Here is a 23,125-nt window from a genome sequence, read left to right as displayed (position 1 = left end):
TGAAAACTGAGGAAAAGCTAAAATAAACTTTGAATTGTATTTAAGCCACTTTTTTTTTCTCCTCCCTTTTTCAAATGTATTATTTCATTACAATTAGTACTAATTGCCTTGTTTTTTTATTTTTATCTTAACCTAATTTTTAACTAAATGTAAATCGCATATTCCAGGACTTCATAAACAATCAACCAATATACACCAGTAACATGAACTAGGCCAGGGGGTCTCAAAGTCCCTCCTTGAGGGCCGCAATCCAGTCGGGTTTTCAGGATTTCCCCAATGAATATGCATGAGATCTATGCGCATGCACTGCTTTCAATGAATATTCATTGGGAAAATCCTGAAAACCCGACTGGATTGCGGCCCTCAAGGAGGGACTTTGAGATCCCTGAACTAGGCCTACCTTCATATGCATGTGGCCCTTTGTCCGGGTTTTGAAAAGCTGTATTGGGCAGGGAGGAAGTCCGCGCATGCGCAGCCGTCACGCGATGACGTCATGTGCACGCATGCGTGCCCATGACATCATCAAGTAGCGTCTGCGCATGAGCAGACTTCCTTCCTGCCTGACAAGAGCAGGCAGCGGGGAGCGGGGCTAGGAAGGGCTCGGGGGCAGGATTAGGGTGGGGGTGGGCGGAACTAGGTGGGCCTGGGGGCGGAGCTAGGGAGGGGTCTGGATTTTCCAAAAGGAAAATCTGACAACCTTATGTCAGGTAGAAACTGACGTTTCAGCCACTATGCTGTGGCTTTCTTCAGGGTATGCTCTGAAGTCTGCAGTGTGACTTTGGAAATAGTGGGCTCACTGACCTGATTGGGAACAGGGCAGTCCACCATTTTGAATTTTGGCGGGAAAGTCAGTTGGTCAGAAATTCGAGTTTCGTTGTGAAAATTCATAGAATGGAAAAAAGTCTCTAGGAAGAACATCTTTAAACCTACCAGAGACTTTTTTCCATTCTATGGACTTTCACAACGAAACTCAAATTTCTGACCAACTGACTTTCCCGCCAAAATTCAAATTTTTGCAAAACAACACACGTGGTAATAATACGAATCTCTAATGGAAGTAAATTCCAAACTTTTGCAGTTTGGTAGTTAAATGATTTGCAGTGTCATCTTGCATTTTACACCTTTTAGTGACCTGGATTGGCCTCCATGAAGATGGGATACTGGGCTGGATGGAGCATTGGTCTGATCCAACAAGGCTGTTCTTATGTTCTTAAATGTTCAGAGTTACAATGTTCAATAGATTTACCTGTCATTTAAGTCTGTCTTCCCTTACTCTGTAATTTTTATTAATTTGCACATTGCTTAGAACTCAGATTAAGCGATTAATCAAATGTGATAATAAACTTGATAAATTAATACCGTATATACTCAAATATAAACTGAGATTTTGGGCCAAAAAAGTCCCAAAAATGGGGGTCTCTGTTTATATTCAGGTCAGCACCCCCCCCCCACAACACACACACACTTCCAGACCTGTTGCAGGCCTCTACCAAACATGAGCCAGTTGTCTAGCGATGGGCTGGGACAGGAGGGATCTTTCCCTCCTCCTGTCCCGGTCGACTCTGACAATTCTCACCTCCCTTCCGCCTCCCCATTTGTAAAAATGGTACCTTTTTAAATCCCTTTTTAAAACCAGGGCAGGAGCAATCTTCCTGCGCTCCTACCTCATGCAGCGTCACTATCTGAATTACTACCGTGCGTTCTCACAGCAACCTCACAAGTTCCTGCGGTCTCACGGTTGGTATGAGAACTCTTGGCAGCCTTTCAGACAGCAGCTCTGCACGGGGCAGGAGCGCAGGAAGATCACTCCTGCCCAGATTTACCGCTGGACCACCAGAGATTTTAAAAGGTAACATTTTTACAATCAGGGAGGCAAGAGGGAGGTAAGAATTGTTAGTCAGCCAGGAAAGGAGGCAGGATAATCCCTCTGTCCTGGCTCACCGCTGGCCCACCAGGTCTTACGGTAGGTCTTATGGCAAGGCATTAGGAGGGATGGGGAACAGGGTGCAGAGACTGGCAGGGCAGTAAAGGAGGGGGGGACAGGATGCAGAACCTGGCATGGAGGGAGGAGGTCTGGGTGCAGAGACTGGCAGGATAGGAGAGGGAGGGAGAGAGGGGTTTTGGTGCAGAGCCTGGCTGGGAAGGAGGTGGGACAGGGTGAAGAGCCTGTCAGGGCAGGGAGGGAGAGATGTCGGAAGCAGAGCATGCAGGACAGGGGAAAGTGTGAGGGAGGGGGCTGCGTGTAGAGCCGGGTAGGGCATTCGAATATAAACACCCACACCCACACCCTTGTTTATATCTGAGTCAACCTTTTTTTCTTCCTTTTTGAGGGGAAAAATTGTTACCTTGGTTTATATTCGGGTTGGTTTATATTTGAGTATATACGGTAATTCAGTAACTCTGGAGAAACTTCTATCCAGCCCTGAAGACATTGCTATTTTAATTTATAGGATTATTGGGTCTTCATTTCAGTTATGAGAGTGATATATGGCCAATATCTTGTTTTATTACTGGTGAGTTCTGTTATGATTTTTGCAACTTTGTGAGTCATTTTAATTGATACAGAAAAGCAACATAAAAACAGGACAAATAAGGGGTTAGGGAGCTACCCAGGCATGGTTACTTTACAAATGAGTTGGGGTTAGCAGCCTTCCAATTCTGCCCCTGGACCACCCCAGCACTAACTAGACAGTGCTGTGGAAGTTACAGTGGATTTTCAGTAGCACTGTGTAGTTAAGTGCCACTGAAAATCTGGGGTCAGCCTGCTCAGTTTGATATAAGCAGACATGAGCCAGTGGTCACCTCACTGCTCCAAAGCCAAGAGGCTGAGGCTACTGAAGGGGGCATCCTCCTCCTGCTCCATCAGTGTAAAAGCCTGTGGGTTGACTGCAGAACGCCTAATGGTTCAGGTCCTTGGCCACAGGGCAATAGACTGCATCTTGTTCAGAAACCAGCCTGCCAAACCATTCTGCTGCGCCAGACCATCTTTACCATCTGCTGGAGGCAGAGAAATACTGGCTAGTTGCAGGGCTGCAAAAAACCACTTACACCAGAGATGACAGCACTGAAACACGTGTTCTCTGATTCCATCTGCTGGTCAGGAAAAGACATAATCCACTTCTCTGGACTAGTCTAGCAGGATAATAAGGAACAATCCTTCCCTACCACTTTTCTCCTCCTTCTCAAACACAACAGACCCTTTGTGAATAGCCCAAGGAATCCCTTGCACTTTGTATCCCAGAAAGCATTGATTTTCCTTACCGGGACTGCATGATCTGTCCTTCTCGCAACTCTTTTTATTGGCAATATCAGCACATGTCAAAGGACATGGAGCACAGTCTCCAACAACCAGGATGCCAGGACAGGCTGTGGGACTGGGACAGCCTTCCACATGGCAAGACTCTGTGGACAGAGCAGACACACAGTGAGAATCCAGCAAAAGTCTGCAGAGACATCCCACTTGCCACATCTAGTCAGTACGGGAGAGGAAATGGCCGGAGCACTCACCGATCTCCATGGTGCTGGAAGTGGAGCCGGGCAGGGCGGAACAGTACCTGCCGCCGTTCTTCGGAGTGGTGCACTCTCTGCGTCGGATCACCACACCTGAGCAGTCCTGAGAGCAGTTCGACCAAGTGGTCCAGGCAGTCCAGGATCCATCCACTAAAGGGAAAGCAAGAAGCATTCGGTGAAGGGGCTGGAAAGGGAAAGCAAAGAGGGGTTCCTAATAGATCACGTTAAGGCAGTGGTCTCAAACTCAAACCCTTTGCAGGGCAACATTTTGGCTTTGTAGGTACTTGGAGGGCCTCAGAAAAAAATAGCTAATGTCTTATTAAAGAAATGACAACTTTGCATGAGGTAAAACTCTTTATAGTTCATAAATCTTTCCTTTTGGCTAAGTCTTAATAATAATATTGTCATTTATAGCTAAAGAGACATATGATCAAGAAACTGTTTCATTTTACTTTTGTGATTATGATAAACATACTGAGGGCCTCAAAATAGTGCCTGGCGGCCGCATGTGGCCCCTGGACCACAAATTTGAGACCACTGGTTTAAATTGTAAGCTCTTTCAAGCAGGGACTGTTTTCTTTGTGACTCTGTACAGCGCTGCATGCATCTGGTAGCGCTATAGAAATTATTCATAGTAGTAGTAATAGTGTGAAGAGTTTCATTCTGTGGGAAGCAGAGCTGAGTCTGTGATGTCATAATGCTTCATTCCACCAATAAGAGCCAACCTCATCAGTGATGTCACAATGGCTCAATTGTCCTGTGCTCCCCTCTGCCCTCCAACCCAGCCAGCAGATTAACCTTTCCCCTTAACTGTATCTGTGACATCCTGTTTGTTTGTCTTGCCTGTTTAGATCAGTGGTTTCGAACTCAAACCCTTTGCAGGGCCTCATTTTGAATTTTAGTTACTTGGAGGGCCTCAGAAAAAATAGTTAATGTCTTATTAAAGAAATGACAATTTTGCATGAAGTAAAACTCTTTTTATAGTTTATAAATCTTTCCTTTTGGCTAAGTCTTAATAATAATATTGTCATTTCTAGCTAAGGAGACATATGATCAGGAAACTGTTTTATTTTACTTTTGTGATTATGATAAACATACCAAGGGCCTCAAAACAGTACCTGGCGGGCCGCATGTGGCCCCTGGGCCGCGAGTTTGAGACCACTGCGTTAAGGGGCTGATTTGTTGGAGTCTGTTGCCATTGGAAGTGAGACAAGAGCCCAGGATTTTGCAATTCAGGAAAATGTGGAAAACCGTGGGGTCCTTTTACTGAGGCATGCTAGCCATTTTAGCCTGTGCTAAATGTTAATGCATTCATTCTAGTCTATGAACGCGTTAGCATTTAGCTCACACTAAAATGGCTAGCACGCCTTAGTAAAAGGACCCCTGTGCTTTCTGAACATTTCTAGTCTGATAGGCTGAAGGGTTATATTTGGTTTTATCTGCTGATGTGCTATGATATGCTGGATTGGAATAGATAGTGTGTAAGAAAAAATTTGAACGTTGTAGATTTTTTCCTATATATGAAATGCCTCCTTTTCGTGTGATTCTGGGTAAATATAGTTAGATGCATATGTGATAGCTAAGGCCACGCCCAATAGAAACTTATGAAAAGTTGGTGCATAAATATAAAAAGTAAAAATCTGAATGTGGATTGCAGCAAAGGCCAGAAAAATAACATTAGAGAATAACAGGAAAACACTAGGGGTCACCAGGAGGGAAAAAGTATGTGTAATTTGCTGGATTACACAGGATCATGGGGGATATACATAACACACTTATAGAGGTATTAATAACTCCATTTTGTATTAATCTGCCTCCATTTTGGTTTCTGTCCTTCTTTGTTTCCTTGTCTAAAAGCGTTCATGCCAAAAGATCCTCATGGCCTAATTGATAACAGATGTTCTTGAGCTAGTTAGCTAAGAGGATATCTGATTTCACATTCCAATGCTGGGTATAGAAGAAAATCTTTCTTGAATAGACTTTGAAAGCAGTATTGATTATGAATGAAATATGTCATGTGGTTTATGAATGTTTTGGGGCCCCAAATGCGTGTGAGAATGTGTTTGATTATGTGTGTGAATGTATGTTTAAACATGAAAATTGGTTTTGAAAATTGTATTTTTATATATTTTAAACCTGAAGAAATCCTGAGAAGTAACACATCTGCATTTTGACCTATCTGACCTTTCAGCTAGCCTACCATAGAAACTCTCTTCAGTCTGTAGCTGTGAAGGGAGGGCTCTTTTGGCCCATATAGGAAAGTGTTTCAGTGAAACTTAAAGCTGTTAGTTTTCCAAAGCATGGGATCTCCAAACACAGAAGGGCTGGTTGATTTAAACTTTTTGAGAATTACAAAGTGTTCATTGGGTATGTTATAATGTGTTGCACATTCAGAAATTGATGTAAACAAAGATGTGATTTGTAAAACTTTTCTTAAGCCTGGTAACTATGTTAAAATGAATTTTCTTTGTTCAAAAAAACATAAGGACAGCCCCTCTCTTGGTTGATTGGTTGACAGGTGTGATGTCATACTAAGCACTGCAAAAGTATATAAGTGAACTTTGGGGTGTTGATTCTCGGAGTTCTTATTTGTCAGTAAAGATGTACTGTGACATGCCTGGCTATGTATGACCCCATTGTACAAATGGCCTAATGCAGTGGTTCCCAACCCTGTCCTGGAGGACTACCAGCCAGTCAGGTTTTCAGGTTAGCCCTAATGAATATGCATGAGAGTGATTTGCATATAATGGAGGTGACAGGCAAGTAAATCTGTCTCATGCATATTCATTAGGGCTAACCTGAAAACCTGACTGGCTGGTGGCCCTCCAGGACAGGGTTGGGAACAATATTAGATTGGAAATATTTGTGTAATTATCATTATTCCCGGGCAACTAAGGGCAGGGTTTGATAGGTTACCCTGTTCAGGGGCTGTTTGCTGTTTTATATTTTATCATCTGTTGTTGTTTTATTAGAGACTATTTAGGCTGTGTTGTTTTGTGTTTTGTTATGCGTTTACAGTGTATTTTTGTATTTTATTATGTATTATTTGTGACCCGCATAGAATTGCTGGATATGTGGGATATAATTTTTTTAATAAATAAATCCCTGTTTGTCACACTACCTGGATTCACCGCAATAATTGCTCTCTCTAAAGAACCTGCATATACAACAGCAATCCCCTTTTCTCTATACAACGCCCTGTGTGACAGTAACCAGGCCTCCATAATTTCCCATTTCTGTGGGTGTCGGTGTCTAAATTTCTTTGTATAATGTCCTGTCTCTTGGAATGATGGTATCTGTTTTATTCTGTGTAGTATCCTGTCTCTCAGGTTAGAGTCCTGGGCCAAATGGTCTACTGATATGTTACTAAAAGAATGGATAATAACAGAGAGAGGTTCCTTAGTTGGTATAATATTTAGAATCTTATTTATCTTAGATTGAAAAAAGTGTGGAAAATTCTGAGCTGAAAGAGCACCAGAAAAATTAAATGTACTCATAAGAAAATTCATCATTTAAAAATGTTATCTGCTTGGATTAGTACTCATAGAAACATGATGACAGATAAAGGCCAAATGGCCCATCCAGTCTGCCCATTTGCAGCATCTACTATCTCCTCCACTCTATTGGCTAATGCTCTTTACACCTGCATTGTGAGGCCATAGAGCATTATGGCTATAGAAACATGATGGCAGATAAAGGTTAAATGGCCCCTCCGGTCTGCCCATCCACAGTAATCATTATCTCTTTTTCTCTCTCTGAGAGATCCCTACTAATATATTCCCAAAAAAAAAAGTTAATTTAGCCATTTCTATTTGCTCTTTATAATAAAATATATTGTCCCATCTCTCAGTGTGATAGCATCTGTTCCTGTCTCTTTGGGTGACAATGTTTGGGTCCTGTTCTGTAGGTGCGCCTGGGCCTCACCTGGGCAAGTCACCGAGAAGCACTGCTGCGCCTGAGTCTCCTCTCCCCGGCAGTGTCTCAGCACATCCCCTGAGGGACTGGCGCAGGTGCGTCTGCGCAGCTGGATGCCTGTCCCACATGTCCGACTGCAAGTACTCCAGGGACCCCAGGGGCTCCAAAGTCCACAATCCTTCTCATCAGAGGGAATCCAGCCCATTGCTTCCTCTCCATCGCCACAATCTGCTATTCCGTTACACACCTGCAGCAGAAGGAGGAAAGGAAGGGATAAGAGATATCTCCAAAAAAAGAACAGAAGAAGAAATGTATGGCGGCAGCTAGGAAAGCAAATAGTATGTTAGGAATTATCGGGAAAGGAATGGAAAGATGAAAATGTTATCATGCCCTTGTATCACCTTATGGTATGGCCGCACCTCAAATACTGTGTATCTCATAAAAGATATAGTGGATTTAGAGAAGGGCAACGAAAATTATAAAAGGGATGGGGCGACTTCACTATGAGGACAGGCTAAAGCGGCTAGGGCTCTTCAGCCTGGAAAAGAGATGGTTCAGGGGTGATATGATAGAGGTCTATTAAATGATGAGAGGAGTGGAAAGGATAGATGTGAATCGCTTGTTCACTCTTTTCAAAAATACTAGGACTAGGGGACAAGCAACTAAAAGGTAGATTTAAAACAAACCAGAGTAAATATTTCTTCATACAATGTGCAGTTAAACTCTGGAATTCGTTGCCAGAGAATGTGGTGAAATCAGTTAGCTTAGCGGGGTTTAAAAAAAAAGGTTTGGATAAATTCCTATAAGGGAAGCCCATAGGCCATTATTGAGATGGCTTGGGGAAATCCACTGCTTATTCCTAAGATAAGCAGCATATAATCTGTTTTGCTATTTGGAATCTAGCTAGGTACTTGGGACCTGGGATGGCCACTGTTGGAAACAGGATACTGGGCTTGATGGACCTTCGGTCTGTCTTAATATGGCAATTCTTATGTGATGCAATGAGAAGGTATGAGAGACATCCCACACAGGAAGAAGGAAAATACCCCCCTTTTACAAAAGCATAGTGCGTTTTTTAGTGCCGACCATGGCGATAACAGCACCGATACTCATAGAATTCCTATGAGCGTAGAAGCTGCTGCTGCCGCGTCTGTCACTAAAAACCACACTACACTTTTGTAAAAGGGGAGGATAGAGAGGAAAGATGCGGCAGCAAACCTCACACAGGAGGAAGGAAAAGAAGAGAGAAATAAGGGGAAAAAAAAGCAAAATAAAGTTGAAAATGAAGGAAAAAATTAAAAATGAAAAATGAAGTAAAGACTATAAAGAGGCAATTTTCAAAGCGATTTCTGTAGGTGAACCAAAGTTTACCTGTGAATAAGAAACTTAAAGTCGCTTACCCTCTATAGGGAAAGATCTAGAGCGGGATAAAAAAAATGTATCAGCAGGGATAAAGGTAGGGCAGGCCAAGTGAACACCAGGAGTTTCCCTTAAAATTGTACTACAGTCCTGTGGGTACTTTCAAAATAGGCTTACAAAAGAATTAAGGAAAGCAGAGAATGAGAAACTAAAAAGCAAACTATAAAAATAAATAAATAAAAGCCGTCTCAGAGAAGAGAGATATGAAAGAGATAAGGTATGAAATCCATGACCCTTATCCCTCTATGAGAAAGGAGGTGCAAGGTGAGATAAGAAAGAAATAAAATAAAAATAGGACAGGAGGAAGTGAGGGGTAGGAAGGAGGAAAAAAAAGAGAAAGGTAAAATAAGAGAAGGGTAAAGGACAAATAAGCATAAGAGAAAAAAGAGAGAAGGTATGAGAAGGGAAAGAGGCATAAAAAGAAAATGAAAGAGAGGAGTAAAGAAAGAGAGAAAAAAATAAATCAATTAAGTCACAAAAAGAAAAATGAAGTGAGGGGAAAGCATAGCTCGGTGGTCACAGCTACGGCCTCAGCACCCTGGGGTTGTGGGCTCAAACCCACACTCCTCCTTGTGACCCTGGCCAAGTCACTTAATCTCCCCATCGCCCCAGGTAAATTAGACAGAGTGTGAGCCTGCCGGGACAGACAGGGAAAAATGCCTGAGAACCTGGAATGCGCTGTCTGGTATTTTGCGACTCTTGTGATGGGAGGATGAATTTCAAGAAAATGTTGACAACGCAACTATTTGTCAAGGCTTTCCTGCGCTAATGCTTTTCTCTGTCAATGCCTTCCTGTGCCTGTTAACGCCTTTTTGGGATTTTGCGACTTTATACTGGTAGGATGAATTGAAAGACAATGTTGAAAATGCTACTGTCTGCTAACGTCTTTCTGTGTTTGTTTTGTTGAAATTTGATCAGCTATCGTTTTTTTATGGAGCCTAAGTTAATTTGTATGTAATTTTGTGAACCGCATAGTAGTTATGCAGTATATAAATTTTTAAATAAATAAATAAACCATTCTGAGCTCCCCTGGGAGAACAATATTGAATAAATAGTGTGAAAAGCTTCAGCCTCTGATAATCATTGTGACATCATAATGTCTCATTCCACCAATGCCTAAGAGCCAACCTCATCAGTGATGTCACAATGGTTTGATTGTCCTAGAGTTGGCTCACTTGTGCTACATTTTGATTTCAAGAGTGGTTAAAGCTACAGCCTCAGCATCCTTTCCAAGGCGTGGGTCCAGGGTCAGAGGTAGAGAATGACACGGTGACAAAATTCATCACCATTCCCATCCCCGCGGATAACTGCGGAAAATAATCCCATGTCATTTTCAACCTCGGTCCTTCTACACCAGCATTCTTCAAAGAAAAGCTTGCGAGTCAGTGGTTGTGCCCAATTATACTCTGATTCTTTCCTCTCTCCTTAAAGAATGACATGAAGATGGTTTCCTGCGGTTATCCGCGGGGACGGGAATGGTGATGAATTTTGTCACCGTGTCATTCTCTAGTCAGAGGAAGAGCCAACGCTGGTGTGAGCAGCAGGTTGAGGTTGCTGCTCATGCCCGGGAACGTTAAAAAGGTACCATGGGAAGGGGCATGAATGCACGGTAGTGGGGGGGAGGAATGTGCATTGGGGTTTGGAGAGGAACATGGAAGCCGGCGCCCCCACCAAGATAATGCCCAGGGCGGATCGCCCCGCCCTTACTACGCCACTGATCTGGAGTTTATTTACACACATTAACACACATTAGTAAACAAGGCCCTAATGGGAAAAAAAGAGAGGAATAAGAGAAGGTAATGGTAAATAGCAATAGTAGTAGTGGGAGGGTTTAGGCGTTATTAGGCAGGAGCGCAAAACCAGAATTACACGCTGATATTTTAGGATCACACAATTGTTAATTGCCTTTGTGAACAGTGCCTTTGGCATCTGATCCCCTGATGAAGCAGGTTGTGAACCGGGTCCCGTTGGGATCAGGATTCTTCAGTTAAGTTGTGCTGTTCTACATTTGTTCATGCATATATATTGGAGATACTTATATTTATGTTAAGGGTTTGTTTGTTTTTTTTCTTTGACCAATGATTGATTTTTCCCTACAGCACAGGCATATACTGTATAAATTGCCTATCAAGGGAATCTGAGGTCTTTTTTCCTCCATACAGTCAGCATTTCGTTGACATACACGTTTAGTCTTTGATGTTATGATTTTGACGTTATAATTTCATGTTTTTCCATCCTCCACTTTTGTGGTTGGTGCTCTACTGTGTGTGTGTGTGTGTGTAGTAGTAGTGACAGACTGCCTGAGTTAGTACATCAAGCTCCAACCCCGGCACTAGCTGAAAGTCCACTTTTTGGGGGTTGCTTTTAATTCCAAACCCCCCCTCACTTGTAAAGCAACCCATGCCTGAGAAACTCCCTGACCCCCCCTACTTGTCCTGTTTGATTAGATGGTAAGCTCTACTGAGCAGGGACTGTCTCTTGAATGTTTTATATGTACAGCGCTGCATATGTCTAGCAGCTATAGAAATGATCAGTAATATTAGTAGTTAAGGGGACAAGTATAAGATCAATAAAGAGGAATAAAGACAACAAAGGAAGGAGAAGAGACAGCTCCGCGTCCACCTAAGATGTAAGGTAGGCAGAGTACAAGTGAATAAATGAAATGAAACATCCTTGACTTCTCACCTGTTTGAAGGTGATACACTTGCTGTCCGCACATGAGTACTCTGCACAGGGGACGAGCGTCTGGTTTCTGTCCTCCGGGGGCACTGTGGTGCCCAACTCACTGTCTGCAAACATAGAATCAGGCAAACTCGTATTAAAAATAGGAGCAAGGGTAATCTAGTGCAGTGTTTCTCAACTCGGTCCTGGAGTACCCCCTTGCCAGTCAAGGTTTTCAGGATATCCACAATGAATATGCATGAAAGAAATTTCAATATAATGCAGGCAGTGTATGCAAGTCAAGTTGATGCATATTCATTGTGGATATCCTGAAAACCTGGACTGGCAAGGGGGTACTCCAGGACCGAGTTGAGAAACACCGATCCAGTGGATAGAGTCAGGGTTTCCATATGTTCGGATTTACCTGGGCATGTCCTCTTTTTAGAGGATATCCGGGCGGTTTTTCATAAAGCCGGCAGTTTGTCTGGGTTCGGGAGCTTAGGGCCGCATCTGGGGCGCATCTACACATACGCGCATGCATGTGATGTCATCACACTACTTTCACGCATGCATATGCTTTGTAAAGAAGGGGGTATGTCCTTAAAATGTATGGCTCAGTATATTCTGGAGAGCCAATGTTTTTTTTTCCCCTAGAAACACGTCTAATTTGCTTCCGAAGTATAATTTTACTTGTCTTTGAGTGAAGTATCCACCCCCTTTAATTTTACCCCATGCTCCATTGATCAGGTTAACAAACTGGGTTAACCACATCTTTGTTGCGCAGGAGAATGAAGAGTCTTGGCTCTGGGTATTGATCTCTGATTCCTCGTCAGGAGCTTCGTCCGCTCACTCCCAAAGATTCTTACCACATGCCATCTCGTCCTCCCCCTGGGGACAGTCGGGAACACTGTTGCACACTTGTGAGATGTTCACGCACACCCGGTTACTGCAGATGAAATGACCAGGGCACGGCGGAATCTGGGCAGAGCCTACGGGAACACAAGAAAAGTGATCACAACTCAATGCCAGGAAAAGGGAGCGCAAAGAAATTGACAGCACTTCAGCCTTAGAAAACAATAAACCAAGACAGGAGGGAACGCACTGAAAAACCCCTGAACAGTGACAGAAAGGAGACTGTGTTTCAACACAGCAAATTAGAATAAGACAATGATCCCTCGGAAGAAAGCTCTTCCAGAGATGTAAAACGATGTCCACACATAGGTTGTTTCAACTTTGGAAAATGGTCAAAGTCTGGTGGTCTCATGTCTGGAGCGTAGGGAGCATGAGGTAACACCTCCCAGCCGTATTTGCGTAGTTTTTCAATGACGACATTCCCTATGTGCGGGCGAGCGTTGTCGTGAAGAATGAGTGGCCCAGCCAAGAGCAACTGAGGTCGAGTTTTATGCATTTTTTGCAAAAAAAATCACGATAATACACTGCTGTAACACTTCTGCCACATGGAACTTTGTCTGTGATGATGATGCCTTCATGATCATAAGCAAAAATCATCATTTGCTTGACTTTTGATTGAGCTCATCAAAATTTTTTTGGTCATGGGGAAGATGGAGCTCTACACTCGCCATTGAAAAACTACGCGAATACGGCTGGGAGGTGTTACCTCAAGCTCCCCACAGTCCAGACATGAGTCCACCGGACTTCGACCTTTTTCCAAAGTTGAAACAACCTATGCGTGGACATCGTTTTGCATCTCTGGAAGAGCTTTCTTCTGCTGGTACCCGAGCCATTCGGCAACTGAACAAAATGGTGTCTTGGATGGAATAATGAAGCTTCCTGGACACTGGGACTCGGTCATTGCAAAGGTGGGAGACTATATTGAAGGATTGTAAAAAAAAAAATACTTGAAAAAAATAAAACATATAAATTTTTAAAAAATAGTGTGCATTGTTTATTTATTTATTTTATTTATTTTATTTATTTATTTAGATTTTTATCCCGTCCTCCCAATAGCTCAGAACGGTTTACAAATGAAACATACACAGTGCGGAGTAACTAGACATATAAGTAGTACAACAGGTTTAGTGGTTGGATTTAGAGTTTTTAGAGAGAATTGAATACAGGGAGATTAAGCAGAGAGAGAGAAGGGGGAAATACCGTAGTTTAATTTACGGAAAGTTATAAGCATATAGATGCAAATTTTTAGTGGATAGAGTAAGAGAGGGTCATACTGGAATTTCGGGAAGGAGATTGTTTATGAAATGACCCTCGTACATTAATTTCTTAAGAATCTTGTAAACAAATACATTTCCAGTTGTCTCCTACAATGCTGATATAAGCAAGAGGTCGCTATTGAGAATTCAGATCTTTATGCCATAGTGCAGCTTGAAACGACAGGAGATGTTGATGATATACTCCACAAGTTATAGAACCAATATATATCTAAAAAACACAATATGCTGTGTAATAATAATAAATATTCATTAATATAAGTGAAGTGCTCAGTCACCAATCGATCCGTGCATAAAGTACCGTTAAAAGTACAAGCGCCGGTTGTACAACAGGGACCATCATAGCACTCACAGGCCCTAAACCTTCCTTATACAGTAATAATTGTCAAGAAGAAATGAAAAAAGAAGGTAGCAAATGCTTTGTTCAAATCCAGCGCTCGTAACAGATATCCATTAGAGAATGACACGGTGGCGGTTTACCCGCGGCCACCGCATTTTAGCCGCGGGTCACCCGCCGAAAACGGGGAAGAAAACTAGCAGTCGCTGCGACGACGGGGACAAGGCCATTCACCGCCCGCGGGGCGGTGAATGGTCTTGTCCCCCGCAGTGAGGCATGAAGGATCGCGCGGTCCCCGCAGCTCACACCCGCCCGCCCAATCGATTCCAGTGTCCATCCAGCTCTCTCCCCTCTCCTCACCCCAGTCTGCAGATCCTCCTCCTCGGCGACCCGCACGCTACCAGAGAGCCGCGCACACCCGCCGCTGCTCAGCCTCGATCTTCTGCTCTGACGCAACCGGAAACAGGAAGTTGCAGCAGAGCAGAAGATCGAACACTGAGCAGCCGCGCGTGTGCGGCTCCCTGGGAAAGCGCGCAGGTTGCCGAAAAAGAAAACCCATAAACCAAGGTGAGGAGAAGGGAGAGAGCCGGCCAAACACCAGGATCGACCGGGCAGGCAGGTAGTGGCCGCGGGGACCGTGCGATCGCTAGTGTTCCCGGCTCAAATTGGAAGGAGGGAGTGAAAGGAAAAAGGCTTATATGGATGCAGCGGGGACGGTGACGGGGCGGTGAATGGGATGGCAGTGGCGGTGACGGGGCGGTGAAAGGGATGGCGGTGACGGTGACGGGGCGGTGAAGGGATCGGCGGTGACGGGGCGGTGCAGAGGATGGTGGGCCGGTGACGGGGCGGTGACGGGGACAGATTTTTTCCCCGTGTCATTCTCTAATATCCATCTCAATAAAGACTCCCCGAATTTGAAACTCCCATAGCCTCCCTTCTTTTTGCTTATTTGAAGATAAGTGTTTTTTTCATTTCTTCTTGACAATTATTACTGTATAAGGAAGGTTTAGGGCCTGTGAGTGCTATGATGGTCCCTGTTGTACAACCGGCGCTTGTACTTTTAACGGTACTTTATGCACGGATCGGTTGGTGACTGAGCGCTTCACTTATATTAATGAATATTTATTACTATTACACAGCACATTGTTTTTTTTTAGATATATATTGGTTCTATAACTTGTGGAGTAGTTTCATGAAATTGACCTATTAACACAAGTAATTACCATTTAACTCCTTAATATTATTGAGGATGATATTTTTATGACAACCTTTGACTGAAGGAAAGGTAAATACAGCATGCGTGCGTCGAGAGAGCTTTGAATTTCCAAATGTGAACGAATCCACAAGATAATTAGATGCATGGCCGAATATGCCTTATAACAAATGCAGCCAAATTTAAATTTCACACGAGCCTCGACTGGTAACCGATACAATTCATGGGAAAAAAGGGTTGACATGATCAAACTTTTTCAGATTAAAGATCATTCGAACAGCAGCAGTCTGAATAATGTGCAATCTACATCGAATTTTTTGGTAACTATTAAAGTAGACAATAATAAATTTTTATATTAAAAAATGGTGAGTATGGGAGTAAGTATGAGTGTGATGTGGAGGAATAGGTAATAACATACCAAGATCTTATGCTATGTGTGAATAGGATGGAATATGAAAGAAGAATACACTTCCCCCTCCCCATTCGCGGTTTCTGCACTCGCGATTTCACATAATCGCGATTTTTTTTCTGGTGAGGGGGAAAATTTAAAAACCCATATTTTTTACCTCCCTGCCACTTTCCCGGCCTTACCTGGTGGTCTAGCGGGCTTTCGGGACAGGAGCAATCTTCCTACGCTCCTGCCCCGTGCAGATCGCCATGAGGAAATGGCTGTAGGGAGTTCCCTTCGTAGTCTTGAGAGACTACGGGAACTCACAGCAGCCATTTCCTCAGGGCGATCTGCACGGGGCAGGAGCGTAGGAAGATCGCTCCTGCCCCGAAAGCCCTATAGACCACCAGGTAAGGCCGGGAAGGCGGCAGGGAGGTGGGGGTGGGTCAGAGCCGGATAATCGCGGTTTTCTGCCATTTGCGGTCCGGCTCTGCCCGTATCCCCCGCGAATAACGAGGGAGAAGTGTACCCTAAATCAGTGTAACACAAACTGTGTGCCCCGGCAGATTTCAGGTGTGCCCCGAGATGCCAGCAAGGAGGAAAGGCACCGGCGCTGGCTGACTGCTGACAGGTGTGCAGCACCCCCTCCCCCTAGCGGTAACAGGAGGCTCAGAACATCCGCGCATGCACGGATATCGACGCAAGGACACCACACGTGTGAATGATATCGTCACGTCGATGTCCGCGCATATCCTGGTGCCCTCCAGTCGCAGCCCCGAGATTAGTGTGCCGCAGCTTAAAAAGTTTGCGACGCACTGCCCTAAATTAATCTAAAGTGAAAGAATCTAAAGTAAGAGAATATAGTTAATGTGCCTAGTCCAGCTCTTACTCCAAGAGTATTGAGAATATAAGAACATAAGAATTGACGCTGCTGGGTCAGACCAGTGGTCCATCTTGCCCAGCACTCCGCTCAAGCGGCGGCCCTTAGGTCAAAGACCAGTGCTCTAAATGAGTCCAGCCTCACCTGCGTACGTTCCAGTTTAGTAGGAACTTGTCCAACTTTGTCTTGAATCCCTGGAGGGTGTTTTCCCCTATAACAGCCTCCGGAAGAGCGTTCCAGTTTTCCACCACTCTCTGGGTGAAGAAGAACTTCCTCACATTTGTACGGAATCTACCCCCTTTTAGCTTTAGAGCGTGCCCTCTCGTTCTCCCTACCTTGGAGAGGGTGAACAACCTGTCCTTATCTACTAAGTCTATTCCCTTCATTATCTTGAATGTTTCGATCATGTCCCCTCTCAGTTTCCGCTTTTCAAGGGAGAAGAGGCCCAGTTTTTCTAATCTCTCACTGTATCTAATCTCTCACTGTACGGCAACCGCAATATCTTTGACACCAAACTTTGGCACCAAACTTTCTGCACTTCATATGTTGTTGCTGTTATTACATGGAATTTTGTGCATAATAAGCATTCAATTAGAAGCTGGTGTTCCACCTTTTGTGTTTTATGGAAACTCCAAACAACAAAGAAGGCAAGAGAGATGTCCTAATAACCAAATGATATCAATTTATTGTTTAAAGACATTTCATCCCAAGAAGGATCCAAGTTTCGGCATAAGGTTATGCCTTCATCAGGGGACACTGAGGGCTCCTTTTACTAAAATGTGATAGTGGTTTCAGCGTGTGCTTAGCGAGTGCTAAATTGCCACGCACACAAGACGCAAAACGCCAGCATTAAGCATTGAGCTGGCGTTTGTTCTAGCCACAGAGCACAGGTTTAGCGTGTGCGGCAATCCTGCGCACGCTAAAAACGCCATCGCAGCTTAGTAAAACGAGCCCTGAGCCTTGCCGCACTAGATCGACAAAATGAAGAGATGTGTTCAACACGTACAGCTACAAGTGTCAGCGGAAACTAAAGCAACATAGGTTTGACGCACACACTGACCCATAGCTTCCCTGGGGAGAGGAGAGCTGGTCCCACTCTGACTAATCGCTTACCACAGTTGTCCGTGCTTTCGTCGGACTGGTCTCGGCAGTGAGGGATCCCGTCGCACAGCTGAGTGTAGTGGATGCATTCTCCCGTCAGCGAGCACTTGTATTCATGGAGGCCACAGGTGCGGTTGCACTCCATTTCGTCACTCCCGTCCACGCAATCTGCCTCATAATCGCAGACCCATCCGCGCGGCGTGCACTCTCCACTCCGACAGTGAAACTCATAGCGGTTGCAGGAGGGGACTAGGGGAGGATAAAAATACCAAGCGGAGCAAGAGCTGAGACATGTCCCACTAGCAGAAAGGGCAGAGATAGCACCGAGATCAGAAATAGCCAGTGCTGGTGCAGGGGTTTTAGGTACCCTAAGCCAGTGGTTCCCAACCCTGTCCTGGAGGACCACTAGCCAGTTGGGTTTTCAGGATAGCCCTAATGACTATGCATGAAAGAGATTTGCATGTAATGAAGATGATAGGAATGCAGATCTGCCCCATGTATAGTCGTTAGGGCTATCCCGAAAACCTGACTGGCTAGTGGTCCTCCAGGACAGGGTTGGGGACCACTGCCCTAAGCCAACCATCAGCTTTGAATCCCCATCAATTAACTTTTAGGACCTTAGTTCCCCCACTGCCATGAATTTGATAATTAAACTGACATTTGATATTAGGAAATCGCCCACCCTTCCAGCAGAAGTATGTGTGAGCAGATGGCGCTGAATTAGTGTGGTGTCAGGACCTATTGATTTATTTTGATTACAGCTGCTCTTTGCTGCACCATAAAAGCTGCTGTTGCAGGTTATTGTCTAGTTTGCCTACTGGTGGAAGCTAGCCCTGGAAATAACCACCACAAAAGTCCTGAAAACCCAACTTTTTGATATAGCCTTCAGTCCTTAACCCTACTCCTCTGCCCTCCAACCCAGCCCGCTGATTAACCGTTCCCCTTAACTGTATCCATGACATCCTGTTTGTCTGTGTTGTCTGTTTAGATTGTAAGCTCTTTTGAGCAGGGACTGTCTTCTTTGTGACTCTGTACAGCGCAGCGTGCGTCTGGTAGCGCTATAGAAATAATTCATAGTGGTAGTAGTGTGAAGAGTTTCAGTCTTTGGGAAGCAGAGCTGAGATTGTGATGTCATAATGTCTCATTCCACCAATAAGAGCCAACCTCATCAGTGATGTCACAATGGCTTGATTGTCCTGTACGCCCCTCTGCCCTCCAACCCAGCCAGCAGATTAACTATTCCCCTTAACTGTATCTATGACATCCTGTTTATCTGTGTTGTCTGTTTAGATTGTAAGCTCTTTTGAGCAGGGACTGTCTTTTTTGTGACTCTGTACAGCGCTGTAAGGCAGGTAAACTATCTTTTCTCTCTCATTAATTGTAATGCTTGATGTATCTTTATAAATTCTGCTTTTCTGTAATATTAAGCCTATTTCTGCACAATATACTGTATATTCTTTATGCAAGCACTCTTAGCTGTCTTTGTCATTAGTTTTACTGCTTACTGAATCTTCAATGAGAGTAACAACCCGGGACCTTACATTTTGGGGGCTAAACCTTACAAGCTGTAGCTAGAGATATGGGACGCTCCGCTTCCTGAAATCCCTCTCTATTTCCTCAAGTTCTCCCCTACAATCAGACACCCCCCAAGAAATGTTTCAGCCTCACCTGAAGTTCTACCGCTGGTGGGTAATATAGGTCTGGAGGATCCTTCGACACTTGGTGTTGGTATAGCACTCAAGCACTGTGCCGGATCCTCATCAAAACCTCCAGCACAGTCTGACACCCCATCACACACCTTCCATCGGCTGATACATGAGCCGCCGGGGCAAGTGAACTGCCCTGGGGCACAGGTCACCACACCTACAGATCATAAGGTATGATCAATAAAAGCCCTGAAGATTTAGCACCCAAGTCAGGCTTCAAAACCAGAAAGACTAATGTATTAGGAGCTGAGTAGCACACAGTGGAGATCTAGGGTTACCATAAGTCTGGAATTTCCCAGATATGTCCTCTTTTTAGAGCAGTGGTTCCCAACCCTGTCCTGGAGGACTACCAGGTCAGTCGGGTTTTCAGGATAGCCCTAATGAATACGCTTGGAGCAGATTAGCACGCCTGGCACCTCCATTATATGCAGATTTCTCTTATGCCTATTCATTAGGGCCATCCTGAAAAACCCGACTGACCTGGTGGTCCTCCAGGATAGGGTTGGGGACCGCTGTTTTAGAGGACATGTCCGGGCGTCCGGATGGCTTTTCAAAACCTGGCACTTTGTCCGGGTTTTGAAAAGCTTCCACCTCGGGACCGTGTCAGGAGGGCATCTGTGCATGGTTGGATTCAACGCAGTGACGTCACATGCACGCGTGCATATGTGTGATATCATTCATGTTGGATCTGCGCCTACGCAAATGCCTTCCCGACGTGGTCCGAAGAACGAGAACAGGTTGAGGAGGCGGGGCTTGGAACGAGGCTGGGCCGTAATGGGGCATGACATGGGTGTAACGGGGCGGGACTGGTGGAACTGGACGGGCCTATGGGTCTGGATTTTACAGGAGTAAAATCGGGTAACCCTATTGGAGGTCATTTTAGAATCCTTGAGTTGAGTTACCATATTTGTGGAGACAAAAAAGAGGCCACAAAAAAACCAAAGATGGATGCTACCTTTGCTAAAGAAATATTTAATCGTAGCAAATTTGTAAATGGCTTTTAATTGATGAACACATATCAAACAGTGACTGACTTACAGTACAGCAGTAGACAATAATCTACTTTTCAAAAAACTTGGGTTTGACTGAGCCCAAGTGTACTTTTGCAGAAGAGCAGGTATCCCTTAACAACTTTGGCTGGCTTCTGAGATATAGTATGTGTAATGTGACCATTTATTTTTTTCATCAAAACAGGACATCTGTTCATTTTCAGTCCCGCCCTAGCCCCACCCCAATCCCACCTTAGCCCCACCCCATCCCACCTTAGCCCCGCCCCCAATCCCACCCCCAATTTCTTCCATTCATTTTTCATGTATACATTAATATCTTATTCATTCATAATGGTAACCATAAAATTAAAAAAAAAAACCACAAAGCACACTGTACGCAGAGAAAATGTTAATTATCATTTATATTTGGGGGGTTTCAAAGATGTCAAGGCAGATGACTTTAAAATAAGCAATGTCACCTCAGTAACTATAGAAAAATAGACAAATATAGTGCAAAATATAGACAGCAGATATAAATTCTCAAAACTGACACATTTTGATCACTAAATTGAAAATAAAATCATTTTTCCTACCTTTGTTGTCTGGTGATTTCATGAGTCTCTGGTTGCACTTCCTTCTGACTGTGCATCCAATATTTCTTTCTTTCTTTCTCAATCCAACCCCATCCCCTTTGGGTCCAGGTCTCTCTCTCTCTTTTCCCTCTGTTACCCTCCCCAGATCCAGTGTCTGTTCTTCTTTGTAAATTTATTCCAGGTCTCCCTTTCTCTTCCTCTGTTATGATCTTGCATCTCTCTGCTCTTCCTCAGAGTCTCTCTCCCTCTGTCTGCACCTCGTATAGTCCTGCATCTGCCTCCTGTCTTTCCCTTTTGATCCAGGCCTTTCTCTCTCTAGTCTTTCTTCTGCTTACAACCCCCCCCCCCCCGTTTCTCTGCCTCTCTTTCTCCTTCCTCCCTCCCTCCTTCCTATGTCCCCATCACTGCCTTCCAGCCTTTGTCCCACCCCTCCCTCGAACCCAGCCAGCCAACCTCCCTCTCTGCCGAGCCAAAGCCAGCCTGCCTGTCTGCCTCCCTCCCTCTAGTGCCAAAGCCTGGCCTACCACTGATTCAACTCCCCCCACGGCCCAGCCCCCGCTGCTGCTTCCCGCCCGCCGCCATTGCAACTGAACGAAAGGAAGGTCCAGGCGCCGGCCTAAAAGCCTTCTTCCCAATGTCAATCACTGCCTGGCTGGCCCAGAACTTCCTCTTTGACGTCAGAATTGATGTCAGGAAGAAGGCTTGTGGGCCGACGCCTGGACCTTCCTTTCCTTCAGTTGCAGCGGGTGGCAGCGGTGGATTGGGAGGGGTTTGAATCAGTGGTAGGCCAGGCTTTGGCACTGGAGGGAGGGAGGGAGGCAGACAGGCAGACTGGCTTTGGCGCGGCAGGGAGGGAGGGGAAGCGATTGCCTGTCCCATTGTCCCCATGCACAGCTTCGGGACACTGTCTCTGAAAATGGGACATTTCAGTGTCCCGAAGCTGTGCGTGAGGACAACGGGAAAGGGGATCTAAAAATAGGACATATGGTCACATTAAGTATGTGTGACATAAGCTTAAAGTTGTCCTGCACAAACAAAATTCCTTTGATAGATTCAACCAGCAGGGAAATAGAGAGATCAGCAATGCCATTCTCTCTCTTTAGCACCCCTATGTGTCCAGATTGACTAATAGGCTAGAAATTATTTCTCTCATTAAGTGGATAGGCCTGTTTGGTCATAGGCACAAAAAAGAAAAAGGGAATAAAATTTTTTTTAAAATTAAACGTTCAAAACTCCAAGTGATGCCACTCTTTTTAATGTGTTCCTTTGTAAAATGGCTGCCCTTGTTCTACATGTCACCACACACATGGCTTTTCCTACATCCTTATAGATATTTTATAAAATACTCCACATTCAGCAAACCTTTTCCTGTTTTCTGTTTATGCAACTTGGGTTTCACAGTGGTATATCTGAGACATAAGCACTAACAAGAGTACATGGCTTGGCTCATTCCTGCTTGTGGCTGAGACAAATGAGACTTTCTTAATAAGTTAGAATATAAACTGAGGCAGGCCGTTACCTGGACAAAGTAATTCATCTGTCCCAAGGGCACAATCCCAGGTTCCATCACACACTTGCTCCTTCCGCAGGCACAATGACTCAGGACACTGGAACTGCCCGGAGCTGCACACACAGTTCCTCTCATCGCTAAAATCCCCACAGTCGTCGTGTCCATCACAGCGGTGAACGTACGCCACACATCTCCCAGTGGAGCATCGGAACTCTGAACTGCTGCAATCCGGCCTGCACCCTGCAGGGGGCAGCAAAGAACTTGATGAGAGCAAAGGGCCATGAGCTCATCTAGTCTGTCCAATATACTCCCTAGTGCACTTGTTTTTCCCACTTTGTAACTAAGGATTTTATGTACTTATTCCTGAATCTCCCACAGCTTTCACCACCTCACTGTTGAGACTGTTTCATGCTTCCACTATCCTTTTTGTGAAGAACTATTTTCTGTTACATGTGACTAAACCTCCATTGTTCCTCACATTATGACCTCAATTTCTAGAACATCCTTTCCACTGAAAAAAAAAATGTGTTTGCCTATTCATTATTTATTTATATTTTGACATATATGAATATCCGGCTTAGTGGATTGGCTGGTGACTGGCTATATCTCGCAACATAACAAGTCACCGGCAATCACCAATATTCAGCTTGCCAATATTCAGTTTGCCAGCCAGATAGAGCCACCTATAAAGGTGGTCTATCTTTGGCCATTGAGATT

The 23,125-nt window shown here is 44.5% G+C and overlaps 1 protein-coding gene across 1 annotated transcript in view; it reads right to left on the bottom strand.

The window, feature by feature from the left end:
* LOC117354948 (SCO-spondin-like) overlaps positions 1 to 23,125 on the bottom strand; it is a 441,431-nt gene that overhangs the window by 279,937 nt on the left and 138,369 nt on the right. The window contains 8 exon segments of the mRNA XM_033932909.1: positions 3,262 to 3,402; positions 3,508 to 3,660; positions 7,435 to 7,672; positions 11,530 to 11,633; positions 12,372 to 12,494; positions 17,623 to 17,859; positions 19,279 to 19,473; positions 22,418 to 22,648. Coding sequence (XP_033788800.1) covers positions 3,262 to 3,402; positions 3,508 to 3,660; positions 7,435 to 7,672; positions 11,530 to 11,633; positions 12,372 to 12,494; positions 17,623 to 17,859; positions 19,279 to 19,473; positions 22,418 to 22,648 — 1,422 coding nt within the window.

This window comes from Geotrypetes seraphini, chromosome 2 (assembly GCF_902459505.1).
Source record: "Geotrypetes seraphini chromosome 2, aGeoSer1.1, whole genome shotgun sequence".
Taxonomy (NCBI): domain Eukaryota; kingdom Metazoa; phylum Chordata; class Amphibia; order Gymnophiona; family Dermophiidae; genus Geotrypetes; species Geotrypetes seraphini.
The sequence above is the reverse complement of the archived record's forward strand: the minus strand, read 5'-3'. Positions and strand labels throughout refer to the sequence as shown.